Source organism: Acinonyx jubatus, chromosome A3 (assembly GCF_027475565.1).
Source record: "Acinonyx jubatus isolate Ajub_Pintada_27869175 chromosome A3, VMU_Ajub_asm_v1.0, whole genome shotgun sequence".
NCBI classification, from domain to species: domain Eukaryota; kingdom Metazoa; phylum Chordata; class Mammalia; order Carnivora; family Felidae; genus Acinonyx; species Acinonyx jubatus.
Genome location: NC_069388.1, coordinates 126,260,157 through 126,273,472, shown reverse-complemented (window position 1 = coordinate 126,273,472; position 13,316 = coordinate 126,260,157). Strand labels below are relative to the sequence as shown.

Here is a 13,316-nt window from a genome sequence, read left to right as displayed (position 1 = left end):
GAGTGGGAGGGAGGGGGAGGGTGGGTGATGGGTATTGAAGAGGGCATCTTTTGGGATGAACACTGGGTGTTGTATGGAAACCAACTTGACAATAAATTTCATATATTTAAAAAAATAAATAAAAATAAAATAAAATAAAATTGATTAGTCTTAGACCCACAGTTAATAAAAGGCTTTTCTGAATCTGAAGAATGGTTTTGCCCACATACTTTAAAGACATATGTCTGTATCTAAAGTTAGATACACTTTTTAAGAAAAAAAACGATACCTGTTTGGAATCCTTACTTACCCACTTGCCACCCTGTTTTTCTCCTTTTCTTTTCATAGACTGATGATGTACATGCAAAAGATAACACAAGGCCTGGTGCTAATAGTCCGGGTAAGTTGAATGAGTGAACAGATGCATGCATGAGTGAGTGAGTGAATGAATGAATGAATGGGGTTGAAAGATTTTGAAAACAAATTGATTTGTCTTACTGAATTTATGCCCTGTCTGTTCTCATGAAGGATTTGAGGTGACCTACAAAATTAGAACAGGAATTTTGACAATAAAGGTAACAAAAATAATAATAAAGAAATGGGGGAAAATTGACTGGTGTCAGTCAACTTAGAGCAGTATTAACCACTGAATTTCAGATGTTAGTCTCCTGACATCTAAGTCACAAGTATTTTGGATTATGGAATTCTTATTGATTGGAGGATATCAGCAGATTTCTCTGGCAACAGATTTTACATTGGCCCTGAATCCCAGGAGAAACGTCATGTAGGTTCTTCATTTGGGGAATTAATAAAGAAAAATGTCTTTAGTTTACAACTTTGTGAAAGATACAGAAATTATCTTGGAATCGCTTATCTGTTCTTTTTGTGTGCAGTAAAATATTCCCAACACAAAATTGCCCACTTTAACCATTTTTAAAGTGGTCACGTTCAGTGGCATAAAGTTCATCCCTACGTTGTAGTCATTGCCGCCACCCATCTCCAGGACTTTTTTTTTTAATGTTTTTTTATTTATTATTGAGAGACAGAGTGTGAGCAGGAGAGGGGTAGAGAGAGGTGGGGACACAGAATCCGAAGCAGGCTCCAGGCTCCGAGTTGTCAGCACAGAGCCCGACGTGGGGCTCGAACTCACCAACTGTGAGATCATGACCTGAGCCGAAGTCGGTCGCCCAACCGACTGAGCCACCAGGTGCCCCAGGACTTTTTCATCCTCCTAAACAGACACTCCGTATCATGAAATATTTACCAGTTTTTAAAAAGTCTAACATTAAATCCTAATTCTTTGAAGATGCTTCTGTGCAGAGCAGAGACGATTTCAGGTGCCTCATATGTTAAAGATCTGCGAAGGTACGCTGTATTGGAAGGATAGTGCTCGTCCAGCCTAGAGTAGGTCTCCGATGTGTGGATTCAGGTGTCTCAGGCAGATCATTGGGAAGGGTTAGACTGCATTTACTTTATGGTTGGATTCATTGGTAGGTTTATGGCCAATATCTAAAAGGTGAATTCTCTGAAATCTTGATTAAATAGAGTTCCTTTGAATTCGGTTTTATGTGCAGTTCCAAATTGATAAGGTGCATGCTCGACTAGCCTTATCGTTGGAGAAGAGCAGAGACCTTGCTAGTTCAAAATAATATATCCTCCCACTGTTAGGGAATGCATGTCATAAAATAAAAATTTTTACTTCTTCAAAATAAATTTTTTCTTATAAATGTTTTGCTTAGTTTATACTGCAATTAGGTATGACCGGAGAGCCTTTAGAAATATGGTGGATTACAGAATTAACGTTTTGCATTAGATAGTTGAGTAACTGTAGTATAGCTTCACACTGAAAAATAGAGATTGGGAGGATGATGACTAAGAAATTACCGAGTTCGACGTACAGTTTTCATTTCGTTGAGAAGTATGAACTTTCTGGTGTTAGATTGATTTAAAAAGTCCATTAATTATTTTTAAAAGGGGTTAAAATAATTGAGTAAACATCTCCATGAGAGGTAAGAGCAAAGTTTTGTTGTGGGTATGAAGTTCTGTTTATTTGTGTGTTTATATGTCTGTTTTCCTTCATAAGAGGCGTGGCATAGGTGTTTTTGGCACACTATAAAATGGCATAAACATACACTAACAGAAATAGAAATAAATGAGTTGGGGTGACTCAGTGGCCCAGTGGATTAAGCGTCTGACTCTTGGTTTCAGCTCCAGTCATGATCTCCCAATTTGTGGGATTGAGCCCCACTTTGGACTCTGTGCTGACAGTGCAGAGCCCACTTGGGATTCTCTCTGTCCCCCTCTCTCTGCCCCTCCCCCTCTCATGCATGCACCCTCTCTCTCTCTCGAAATAAATAAAAATAAAACTTAAAGAAAAATGAGCGAATGGATATTCTCACCATTTCACCCTATCTTAATATTTCTTATTTTTGTCTGTACTACTTATATTAAAGCAGAGTTTTTTTCAGGTGGGCAAAGCAGTAAGTCTGTGACTGTAATTATGTGTGTTCACAACAATTTTAGATTGAAATTCTTTTTTTTTGTTGTGGTGGTGGTGGTGGTATTCAAGAGATGTGGTCTGAAGCTATTAAAATCCTGAAGGGGGAGTATGCTGTCCGGGCGATCAAGGAACACAAGATGGATCAAGCAATTATTTTCTGTAGAACCAAAATTGACTGCGATAACTTGGAGCAATATTTTATGCAACAAGGAGGAGGTAATGTTTCCTCACTTGAAATAAATTGTGTTTATTTCCTCACTTAGTCGGTTATTAGTCTCATGTTGGTGCGGTCGAGAACGCGTGCGCTGAATTTAAAGCAGTGGAGGCGCATTGTCAGTGTCTGTGCTTGTCCAGTACTTTTCCATATGATAAGCCCCAGGAAAACCGCTTTCCACGCAGGCACAGTTTCATTCCAGTGCTCTGAGGCGCTGCTGTCATTTGGAAGAAAGGTGATGGTATTATTTAATATTAAAATTTTGAGGGTGATTATTAAGTAATAGAGTGTATGTCTTCTAAACCAATAAATGAGGAGTAAACCTTCATCTGAAAAAAGGCTAAGAAAGGAAGAGGAAAAAAAATGGGAAAGACAATGGTTAGAAATTACAGAGTAAGACAGCTGGTGGAAAAATCTGTATGAGTGAACGCTCGCTCTAGTATATATCAGTGCGCCAAAGCCTTCTGTTAAAAGGCATACATTGTTAGACTGGATAAAATCTAACCGTATACTGTTTACAAGGGCCATACTTAAAACCTGAGGTCATGGAAAGATCAAAAGGGGCTGAAAAAATGTATTAGCTAAACTACTAATCGAAAGAAAGTTGGTCTAGCTGTATTAATAAGAGATGCAAGAGAATTTAAGACAAAAATATTAGCTAGAAATAAAGATCACTGTGTAATAAAAAATCTAATCTACAATGACTATATGATGATTCTAATATTATGCTCCTATGACATGATATGTATGAATCAACATGAAATAATGCCCAACGGGATCTGTCATTAGGGAAATGCAAAATCACAATGTAGTACCACGTACACTCATTGGAATAGCTAGATTGCAAATACGACACCCGACTTTGGCAACGATGTGAAGCCGCTGGGGTGTTCGTATGCTGCTGTTGTCCAGGCACCTTGGTAAAAGGTCTTACATGTTTTAATAAAATTAGCATCGCTGTCTTATGGCTTAGTAATGCAACTCCTAAATATTTACCCAAGATAAGTAAAATTTACCCAAGACAGTGAGAAAAGATATGGGCAAGAATGGTCATGGCAGCTTTATTTATAATAGGCCCAAACTGAAAATACACTGAGTGGGCATCAGTGGGGGAATGGCTTAAACCAGATGTGAACTATTTATACCGTGGAGTCCGGCCCGGCAGTACAAAGGAATGGACTTCTGGTGGAGGCAGCGACTCTGGGTGAATCTCAGACATGATGCTGAGGGAAGGATTTCTTACACAAGAGTGTATATGTGTATACTGTATGATTCCACTTACGTGAAGTTCTGGAAGAGTCAGAACTAGTCTTTGATGGAGAAAAAACCCGCAACAGTGGTTTTCCCTGGGACAACGGGAGTGGGGTTATCTGGGAAAGCATGTGGGTTCTTTGTGGGATGACATTCATATTCTCTATCTTGTAGGGCTTTGGGCTACATAGGTACGTGCATTTGTCAAAACTCAGCAAATATACACTTAAGATTTACACATTTCCTTGTATGTAGTATTTCACGTTAGAGGAAAACAGTAAAACCTAACCAAATAACTACATTCTAGTTAATGAAATGCGTGCTAAACTGTGTGTAGATATTTGCAGTTTACAGTAAAATGCATCAGAAATATAAAAATGAATTGATAGGACAGAGGGACAGATATGGAGTAAAGCAAATATAGTAAATGTTAATGGTATAATCCAGGAGGTGAAAATATAGCTGTTCGCTTTTAGAATTCATTCATTGTTGCTGTGTTTGAAATACAGTAGGGGGGCCTGGCTGGCTCAGTCGGTCAAGCGTCTGACTTCGACTCAGGTCATGATCTCGTGGTTTGTGGGTTCGAGCCCCATGTCGGGCTCTGTGCTGACAGCTCAGAGCCTGGAGCCTGCTTTGGGTTCTGTGTCTCCCTCGCTCTCTGTCCCTCCCCCTCTTGTGCTCTGTCTCTCTCTCTCTCTCAAACGTTAAAAAAATTTTTAAGAAATATAATAAATGTAAAAATATATAAAGCAAAATTGACAGATGTACAAGGTAACAGGTAAATCCTATTTTCATAATGGGGAAAACTCCAACATATCTCTTTTTATAATTGTTGTATATCAAGGAACCAGAAAACTCTAAAAGAAAATAGAAAATATGAAAAATTTGAAGTAATGGTCATATAAAGAACATGTTACATCGTTCCTTACAGTGAATAGTTTAGTACCTTTTTTTCCCCCAAGTCATGGCAAACAGACTTGCTTGGTTGGTTGAGTTATAGTGACTGATTCGTAATAAATACTTCTTCCTGTCCATGTTGGTTTTGAATGGAGGATTTGATTATTTGGTTGGGAATGCTGTTAATCAAGCAGTACTATTCCCTAGTTCCTTTCACCTTCCTTCCCTAAATATTCTGGATACTTTTACTTAAAAACCAACTCTCCCAAACCATGATTAAAACCAAAATAACACAGCGTATACCAGACTTCAGAGGTTGAAGAAAGGGGAAAATGAAGGATCCCTCCCTTCTCTATACACAGCTCCACCAGAAGTAGGAGTGTATCTAGGATACTTTCCTCAGCCACTCGAGCTCAGAATGTGGCAGACCAGCTGTAAGTTGGCCTACAAGTTCTGATTTGCTGTCATCTCTCCTCTGCATGGTTAGTTCTTGTGTGAGTCATTTTGAGTGGATGGATAGCTCTTCATAATATGTTTTTCCTTGAATTCTGAAGTATATCGTATTGAACCTAAAATTTGCTATGGAGAGTAGTAATGGCATACTTGTTACCCTGGGCTATCTCATAGTGGAGCCTGTACATTCTGTTAAGTTCTGGAAGGTTGTTTGCTCTTACTGTAGTCTGTACTATACTGCTTTTGTTACTGTATCTGCTTGAGTTTCTTTTCGGGATTGGCTACCACTGCACTTTATAGTAGTTCCTCTTCATCTGACCAATTTGGTTCTTCTAATCTGCTTCGGTCAGGGAACCGGATAACTAAGCTGCTTAGGACACCTTGAGGAGGGTAGGGTTATGGGAGTGACCTTTTAGGTAAGGGCCTCAACTTCATAAAGCCTGTTTTGGTTCTTCCAAGATTGATCTCGGATCTACTTTTTGGTTCCTGGCTTTGTATGGGATAGGTGAAGTTCCTGGTATACACATATGTTTTCCTTTCACTAACACAGTTAGTGAACACAGTTTCACTAACACAGTTAGTTGGTACACTGTTCCATCTACTTCTGTAGATCAGGAAGAGTGACTAAAAATGTCCTTCAAAGCAAATCAGTTTTAATGCTCATAGAGTTTATTTCAGTGGCATTTCACCTATGATAGAAATTGTGTTAATCATGGTTTATGGCAGATTGGGGTATGGATTTCTGTGGAATTATATGGTAACAGTGTAGTCTGAATGCTATTGGTTTTTTGACATGGTCTTAGGTGTAATGTCTTCCAGGGTTAACTGTTGAATGTGCTTTTCACTAGGACCTGATAAAAAAGGACACCAGTTCTCATGTGTTTGTCTTCATGGTGACAGAAAGCCTCATGAGAGGAAGCAAAACTTGGAAAGATTTAAGGTACTAATATTTAGCTGACTGCATTTCTTTAATACTTCAGAGGGGAATTGTAGCCAGTTTTAATTAGTTCCGGCAAATATCATTAAAGCAATTGTCTTAGAAATTTCTGACGATGTTTACCCTGTTGGTATATCCTTATCATGACAGGGTTTAGTCATCTTTAGCAGTCAAATGGTAAATTGTAAGTTCTCTGTCAGCACAACACCACTGTAATAAGAATTTTCAACTTAAGGAATTTTAGACTCATTCTTTCAGGTAGCTCTTTTTAAGAGAAGCATCATGGGATAGTTAAACCGTGTCTGGGAGTCTTTTTTTTTTTTTTAATAGTTTGTAGTAATATCCATAGAGAGTTCATAGATTGATTAGGATAGGTATCAGAATACGGTTTTGTGGAATTAAGACTATTTGTAATTGTTTGGGGCACACCGTCCCAGTTCCATGCTTGCAGCCCGTGACCGGGTTGTGTAGCTCTTGGTGGAGGTGGGTTGGGCTTGAGCCTCCAGCCACAGCATTGTCCCTGCTTACCAGTGTGTTTGCCCCAGTGCAGAGTGTGAATATCATCTTCTCTCAGACCCGTCATGTGAGTAGAAGGTGGGAGGTGCTGGGTGAGGGACTTTGGATTCTGCTTCCATGCTGAGCAGAAGTGACGTGGGTAGTAAAGCGCACTGCGTGGCCACACTTGAGCCACGTTGTGTGCCCTTCTCCGCCCTGGACCTTACCCTGGGCCCCAGGTCAGCGTGTCCTTCCCCTTCCTGTCTCTCACTCTGTGCCTTGGAGCACAAATGACACCCAAAGGCTAATTTGTATTTTTTTGGTGAGAACACAGGGGCCCCTTCTAGGTTCCTATCTCTTTAGGATTTTTGTTGTCACAGAAAGTGTAACCTCAAGGGAAAACACCTAGTATTCTGAGTTTATTTTAATACAAGGGTAAAGATAATACTTATGTTTTAACATTTTGTTCTATCTGTCTTTTGAATTACCAGTCAGGATTTCTAAAGATAAAGCCACATTATAGCAGTTTAATACTTTTGGTGTGGGAAAAAAGAAAGTAAAAAATGAATCCAATTATTGATTTATTCAGTGTCTTATTTTAGCAGATCATGACTTAAAAATTTAAGACATGGTCCAGTGAATTATGAATATCTGGACCTCTAGTCTGATAGTAACACGTTAGTTATCAGAAGTCTGTCTCATCCAGTGGATGACCATATTCGTGTTTATTTTTTAGTATACGTACCAGTAAATTCCTTCTCTGTTCTCTCTAGAAAGGAGATGTGAGGTTCTTGATTTGCACAGATGTAGCTGCCAGAGGAATTGACATCCATGGTGTTCCCTACGGTAAGAAGAAAGTTCTGATCCCTGCGGTTTACATTTTATGGAATTCAAAGTAAACCCTCTAATACGTTTGAAATATTTAAAACATCAAGCATCTAATACGTTTGAAAATTGTAGAACTAATGGCGACTGGTAATAATTGTTCTTATTTTCAGTTATAAATGTCACTTTGCCTGATGAGAAGCAAAACTACGTCCACCGAATTGGCCGAGTGGGAAGAGCTGAAAGGTGCCGCTGGAGTTTCTCTTTTGTTCTTTTAATATTTGCTTGCTTCTTGAATAAAGTCTAATAAGGACTCTAAAATCTTTCAGGATGGGTCTGGCCATTTCCCTGGTGGCAACAGAGAAAGAAAAGGTAATCTTTTCAGCGCCGTATTATATTCGCTGTTTGTGTTGTTTTAGATATTGGAAATAAAAGCAGTTTGATTTGTCCATTTACACTGAATTCAGTTGCATATGGAATATAATTGAACATTTTTTTTGTTATTAAAAAAAAAAATTTTTAGTGTTTATGAGACAGAGAGAGAGAGAGAGACGCAGCACAAATGGGGGAGGGGCAGAGAAAGAGGAAGACACAATCCGAAGCAGGCTCCAGGCTTTGAGCTATCAGCACAGAGCCCGACGCGGGGCTCAAACTAGGAAATGGTGAGACCATGACCTGAGCCAAAGTCAGAAGCTCAACCATCTAGCCACCCAGGCGCCCCTGGAGTATAATTGAACTTTTTAATGGCATCTTTTTTTCTATATTTTCACATGGACCAATAATGAGATGAAGTGTAGAAAGGAAAATGCAAACTGTGATTTTCACTAATAGCTTTAATATATGTACTCGATTTCACCAAAAACTATTTAAATCCTCTCTGACATTATGCTACAGAAAACTCTTATGGGAGAGGATGGGGACTTATCTGGAAACACAGTTTGATACAAATTTACAGAAAAGTTGCAAGAATAAGGAGCTCCCACACACTCCGTGTTCAAACCGGCCGTTCGTTTTGCTTTTTATTTCTTATAGAAAACATGTGGACTTTATTTTTGATATAACCTCAGTATAGCATTCTCTAGCATTCACTTGTTCGCCCTTGTTTTTATCTGAGAATTCCTTTCTATAATTGACATGCATTCTAGGAAAACCTCAGGACTTTTCTCCAAAAGAACTCTTTCAGCAGACTGAGTTAACGCGTTCTTGAGGGCCAGTAGTGAGTGGACCGCACGTCACACCTGCAATTTCTCTTGTTCCTCGGGGACAGAAAATACTGCAAAAACTAATTGAGAGTAAAGATAACTAGTGTGTTTCCGTCTCTACATGTTAGTGTTTTTCCATCTTTAACGTAGGTTTGGTACCACGTTTGTAGCAGCCGTGGAAAAGGGTGTTATAACACGAGACTTAAGGAAGATGGTGGCTGTACCATATGGTACAATGAGATGCAGGTAAGACTCATAAAAACGTACTGAAATTGGCAAAAATAGACTGCATTTAATTATAAAAATTATACCCCGGCGTTTATCTGTTTGTTGGTTATGAGGAAAAGTAGTGATTTATTACAACGTCAGAGTTTGTAAATTATAACTTGTGAGTTTATCTCTTCAGAAATCTAACTTCCACTTATTCTAAGGATTATAGTCTTCCTGGCTTATTTCATGCTATTAAAATTCAACTCTGTCAAAATGAGATTTTTCCTCAAAAATGCTTTTTGTTTCCTTTCTTTCTTAGTTGCTGTCTGAGATAGAAGAACATCTGAATTGCACCATTTCTCAGGTTGAACCAGATATAAAGGTCCCAGTGGACGAATTTGATGGGAAAGTTACCTATGGTCAAAAGAGAGCCGCTGGTGGTAAGCTTTGAGTTACTTTTATTTCTGTTCTGAATGTGAATGTGTCCTTTCTGAGCTTCATTGTGTAGAAGAGAGTAGGTAATTTCATCTCATGCTGAGTGTCTGTTTTAGCAGATTAATCATTTCCTCCTATGACTCTCGCAGCGGTTTATCTGTACCTGTCTTGTCACATGCTTTGGTTATGTGATTTGTGTGCCAATGAAGGACAGCAGCTTACCTGTGTCTCTTGAGGTATTCATGTCATAAAGAGTAGTTGAACATTTATGGAATTATTAGGAAGCGAGAGAATCATGGCGATTTTGAACAAAATTGAAAACCTTCGATTTAATTCAAGTGGTAACCCAGCGCACGGTTGCTCCTTTCGCCTGGAATGCCCTCAGCTCATTCCTGAAAATTTTTTCAAAAAATTCAGACTACTAAGCTAGTGCTTTCCAAACCAAAAAAGAGCAGAGGGGAGGGGTTGCTAGGGGTATTGGGACACCATTAGTGAGGCCTAACCATTTATTTATATTGATTTAACATTTTTAAAACTCACTTTTGGAGATAACTTGCCCAGTAGTACATTTTTATTGCTAGAAGCAATGTTTAAACGGACGTGATTGAGCCAAAGTATTGCTGACAAGTTTTTTCAAGCCTGTCATTTACATGACTTTATAATTTGTGTGTGTGATGCAGGTGGAAACTATAAAGGCCATGTGGATATTTTGGCACCTACCGTTCAAGAGTTGGCTGCCCTTGAAAAGGAGGCGCAGACATCTTTCCTGCATCTTGGCTACCTTCCTAACCAGCTGTTCAGAACCTTCTGATTTTAACGTAAACTGAGTAAGATTTGAATAATAAAAGTCTGTAGTCTTAAAACTCTAAAACCGATGTACTGCTTGCAAGCAGCAGTATTTATAGTAACATAAGCCATTAATGCTAAGTCTTGCATGTCAAGAAACGTTACTGTTAGGAATTCTTCATAAAATGGCAGCCTAATGAGAATAATAAATTCGATGACTATATTTTTATGAAGGTTTGTGTCTTATTTTTAAAGTAACTTGATAGTTTTTCAAGAAGACGGTGGGTTTATGAAGTCAAGTTTATGGGTATGTGACTTTGCTGGAGGAGCTGTGTGGAAACACCACTGGGTATCTTGAGTAGAATTTTTCACAGGAAGTGGTTCTAAATGGAGACGTTCTTGAGATGGTTATAGTCGTCTAGGTGGACGTTGAAGCTAGAGGAGACTCGTAACAGGAAAGAAAATTGGGTGATGCCAAGGCAGAAGGACAACCTGCTTAGTGTTAGGGGCCTGGAGTTTTTGAGAGAGGCAGAAAGGTTCTGTGTCTGAGGATTGAGGACTGATTTGTGATGGTGACAGTGAAGATGTATCTTGGACAGTTTACCTTCTTTGTAAGAACCTTTCTTTGCAGATGATAGTTGCCTATGAAGATAAAACTATTCTGCTGTCCCTCTAGGTTTTAAAATTAAACATAGTTCTCTGGAATACATTTCCTCAATCCCTTTTGCCCAAAATACCAGCAGGAAAGGGGAACATTTCAACATGTACAATTGGATTGTTATTTTGTGTCTTCATGAAGTGTTATTCCTGCCTTAGGATTCCTTAAGCACACAGGCTACTCTAAGTTCTTCTTGTGTGATGGTTTTCAAACCTCTTAGCCCCAAAATAGTTTCTTCAGCCAAAATCTTGAGTGAGACTCAGTGTAGACGTTAGCAGTGGAAAACCGCTGCCCAGTACATCGAGTTGGCCTGTGTGAAACGAGGAGGGGGTCCCATTCTCGCTTGGGTTTTGACCACGTTCTTTGGCGATTTCCTAGAACGACCCCAGCCGACCTCGGAGCCGTGCGGTGACAGCGCTCTATAGTCTGCACACATGCATCACTGCTTTAGGAAGGGGTTTTTAACCAGTATAATGGCAAAGGAAAGACCGAGATCCGGACCATTTACACACGAGCCGGGCCAGGTCTGACCTTGCTCGTGTCCTCGTTTTCTAGGCACAGCCGCACAGTCTGCAGGAGCGCGTGTCCACGTGGCCCAGGTTGCAGCACTGGACCTGCAACCCGGCTTCCCTGGGCTCAGCTTTCACTCCTTGTGTGCTTTTGGAAGGTAGTCCTCCTGGACAGGCGGGTAGGCCAGCGAGCACGGCCGCCAAGAGCTGGGAGGCTGTGGGAGGGGCGGTTGTGCTTTTCTTCCTCAGACCGCTGTCCCGCTGCCCTGACCTGGGCAGCAGAGGTTATAAAGGGCGGGCTGCGTGTAACCGGGCCTGGACGCCCGGCCTGCCCTTTCTCCTCACATCGGCAATCCTGCCCTTCACTCCTCGTCCCTGCTTCCAGAAACCCTTTCCTTCAGGCCCCTGGATTCATGCTGCGAATGCAAGCAACTGTTAAAAGTCTGCATGAAGAGACGGTCACTGAACCACGAGAGAAGCTGATTGCCCCCTTATTCCTTTTAGAAATAGCACCTCCTGAGTTTGAGTCGGTCCCAGATCGCCTCGCTGGAGACTCTCGTTCCCGGGTACTGGTCAGTGGGGCACGAGTCAGAGTGATGGGTACAACTTCTAGGTCACATCCTCTACCTGCCCTTTCTCTGCTCTCTCAAGCTGGAACTTGGCTGTGGTATTAGCCAGTGTCCACATTAAGAAAATGTCACACTTAGGGCACGGCAGGGCCACCAGACAACCTGGAGGGCCTTGTAGGGGACCTGCACCCTCTCTGGCCGGCCTGGTACAGTACGTTGACTTCTCTGAGCCACCCTATGGTTAGGCCTCCACCCCAGCTGATACAGGACTCTAGGGGCACGGCAGAGTCCAGAAAATGTTAAATATTAACCATCACCTGTTAGTCTTTCTGACTCACAGCTTCAGCGCTGTCTACGCAAGGGTAAGAGCTTAGAGATGTACCCGCAGACCTGTGCCTGTGGCTCTGCCGTTGGTCTCCCCGCTGCATACTCGCCCCACATTCCCCGTGTCCTAGACCTGGCCTGGGGGTTTGGGAGTCTTGGCACATTCCTCCTCATCGTCTGCCTCGTCTGGCACTCACCATTCTCTTGGAAGCTAGCTTCGGGCTTTGATTGCTAGAGTTATGCTTTCAAAATGACTGGTTTTGGGGGGGGGGGGCTTTTTTTCCTATTTCAAATTTTAATAAACTGAGCTGAGCTTCTCTATTTCCATTTATGTATCCACTTTAAAGAGAACTGATTGTCAAGGCCTCTGACCAGTGGCATTAGTTATAAGATTGCCCAAACCTTGCTTTCCTCATTAGTACCTATTTTCCAATTATAAACAGAAATGGGAATTTCAGGTTAGCTGTACCCACCCTCCATACTTTTGACTTCTGTTGCCACTCTCAGAGGGAATCACTCAATAACACTGGGGTTCATTTTTTTCTTTGAGGTCTTTGGTATATAGGTTAGGTCCTACTGTATATACAGTTTTGTATTTTCATGTGACCTAAGTATTTTTCTTATTGTAAATAATGGCTGTGTAGTCCATGGAATGTGCTGGGATATATGTGACTTGCATTCTGACTGCCCTTGAACACCGAGGGGATTGAGGAGGGTGTGAACGTGGGTGTGAATCCAGCCCTAACCCATGCGAGCTGGATGACAGAAGGCCAACTCCTTAGCCTCTCTGATTTAGTTTCTTTGTGTGTAGAAATGGCAAAAATAACTCTCATCATTCAGGATTATGTTAAGCATTCAGCGAAGTCCAGCAGATAACAGGTACTCCTAACCATGTTTTCTAGTGTTTCTGCTGTTTGCTGCTGTGAACATCCTTGTTCTCTCTTTGGATTGCTTTCTACCGGATTCCTGGAAACTGGATTGTTGAATTAAAATGAATGATGCTTATGAACATCTGTCAGGGTCATTACCGGATCACTTTCTGCAAGGGTTGTACTGGGTGCCATTCACACTG

General features: G+C 40.8%; 1 protein-coding gene across 1 annotated transcript in view; it reads left to right on the top strand.

Moving 5' to 3' along the window:
• The window catches only part of DDX1 (DEAD-box helicase 1), a 36,423-nt gene extending 26,016 nt beyond the window's left edge, over window positions 1-10,407 (top strand). Inside the window, exons 18-26 of the mRNA XM_015078359.3 lie at window positions 328-379; window positions 2,549-2,695; window positions 6,143-6,234; window positions 7,500-7,572; window positions 7,725-7,797; window positions 7,881-7,923; window positions 8,904-8,999; window positions 9,283-9,403; window positions 10,079-10,407. Coding sequence (XP_014933845.1) covers window positions 328-379; window positions 2,549-2,695; window positions 6,143-6,234; window positions 7,500-7,572; window positions 7,725-7,797; window positions 7,881-7,923; window positions 8,904-8,999; window positions 9,283-9,403; window positions 10,079-10,209 — 828 coding nt within the window. The 3' untranslated portion in view covers window positions 10,210-10,407. The remainder of the gene's footprint in view (window positions 1-327; window positions 380-2,548; window positions 2,696-6,142; window positions 6,235-7,499; window positions 7,573-7,724; window positions 7,798-7,880; window positions 7,924-8,903; window positions 9,000-9,282; window positions 9,404-10,078) is intronic.
• Window positions 10,408-13,316: the final 2,909 nt, after the last annotated feature.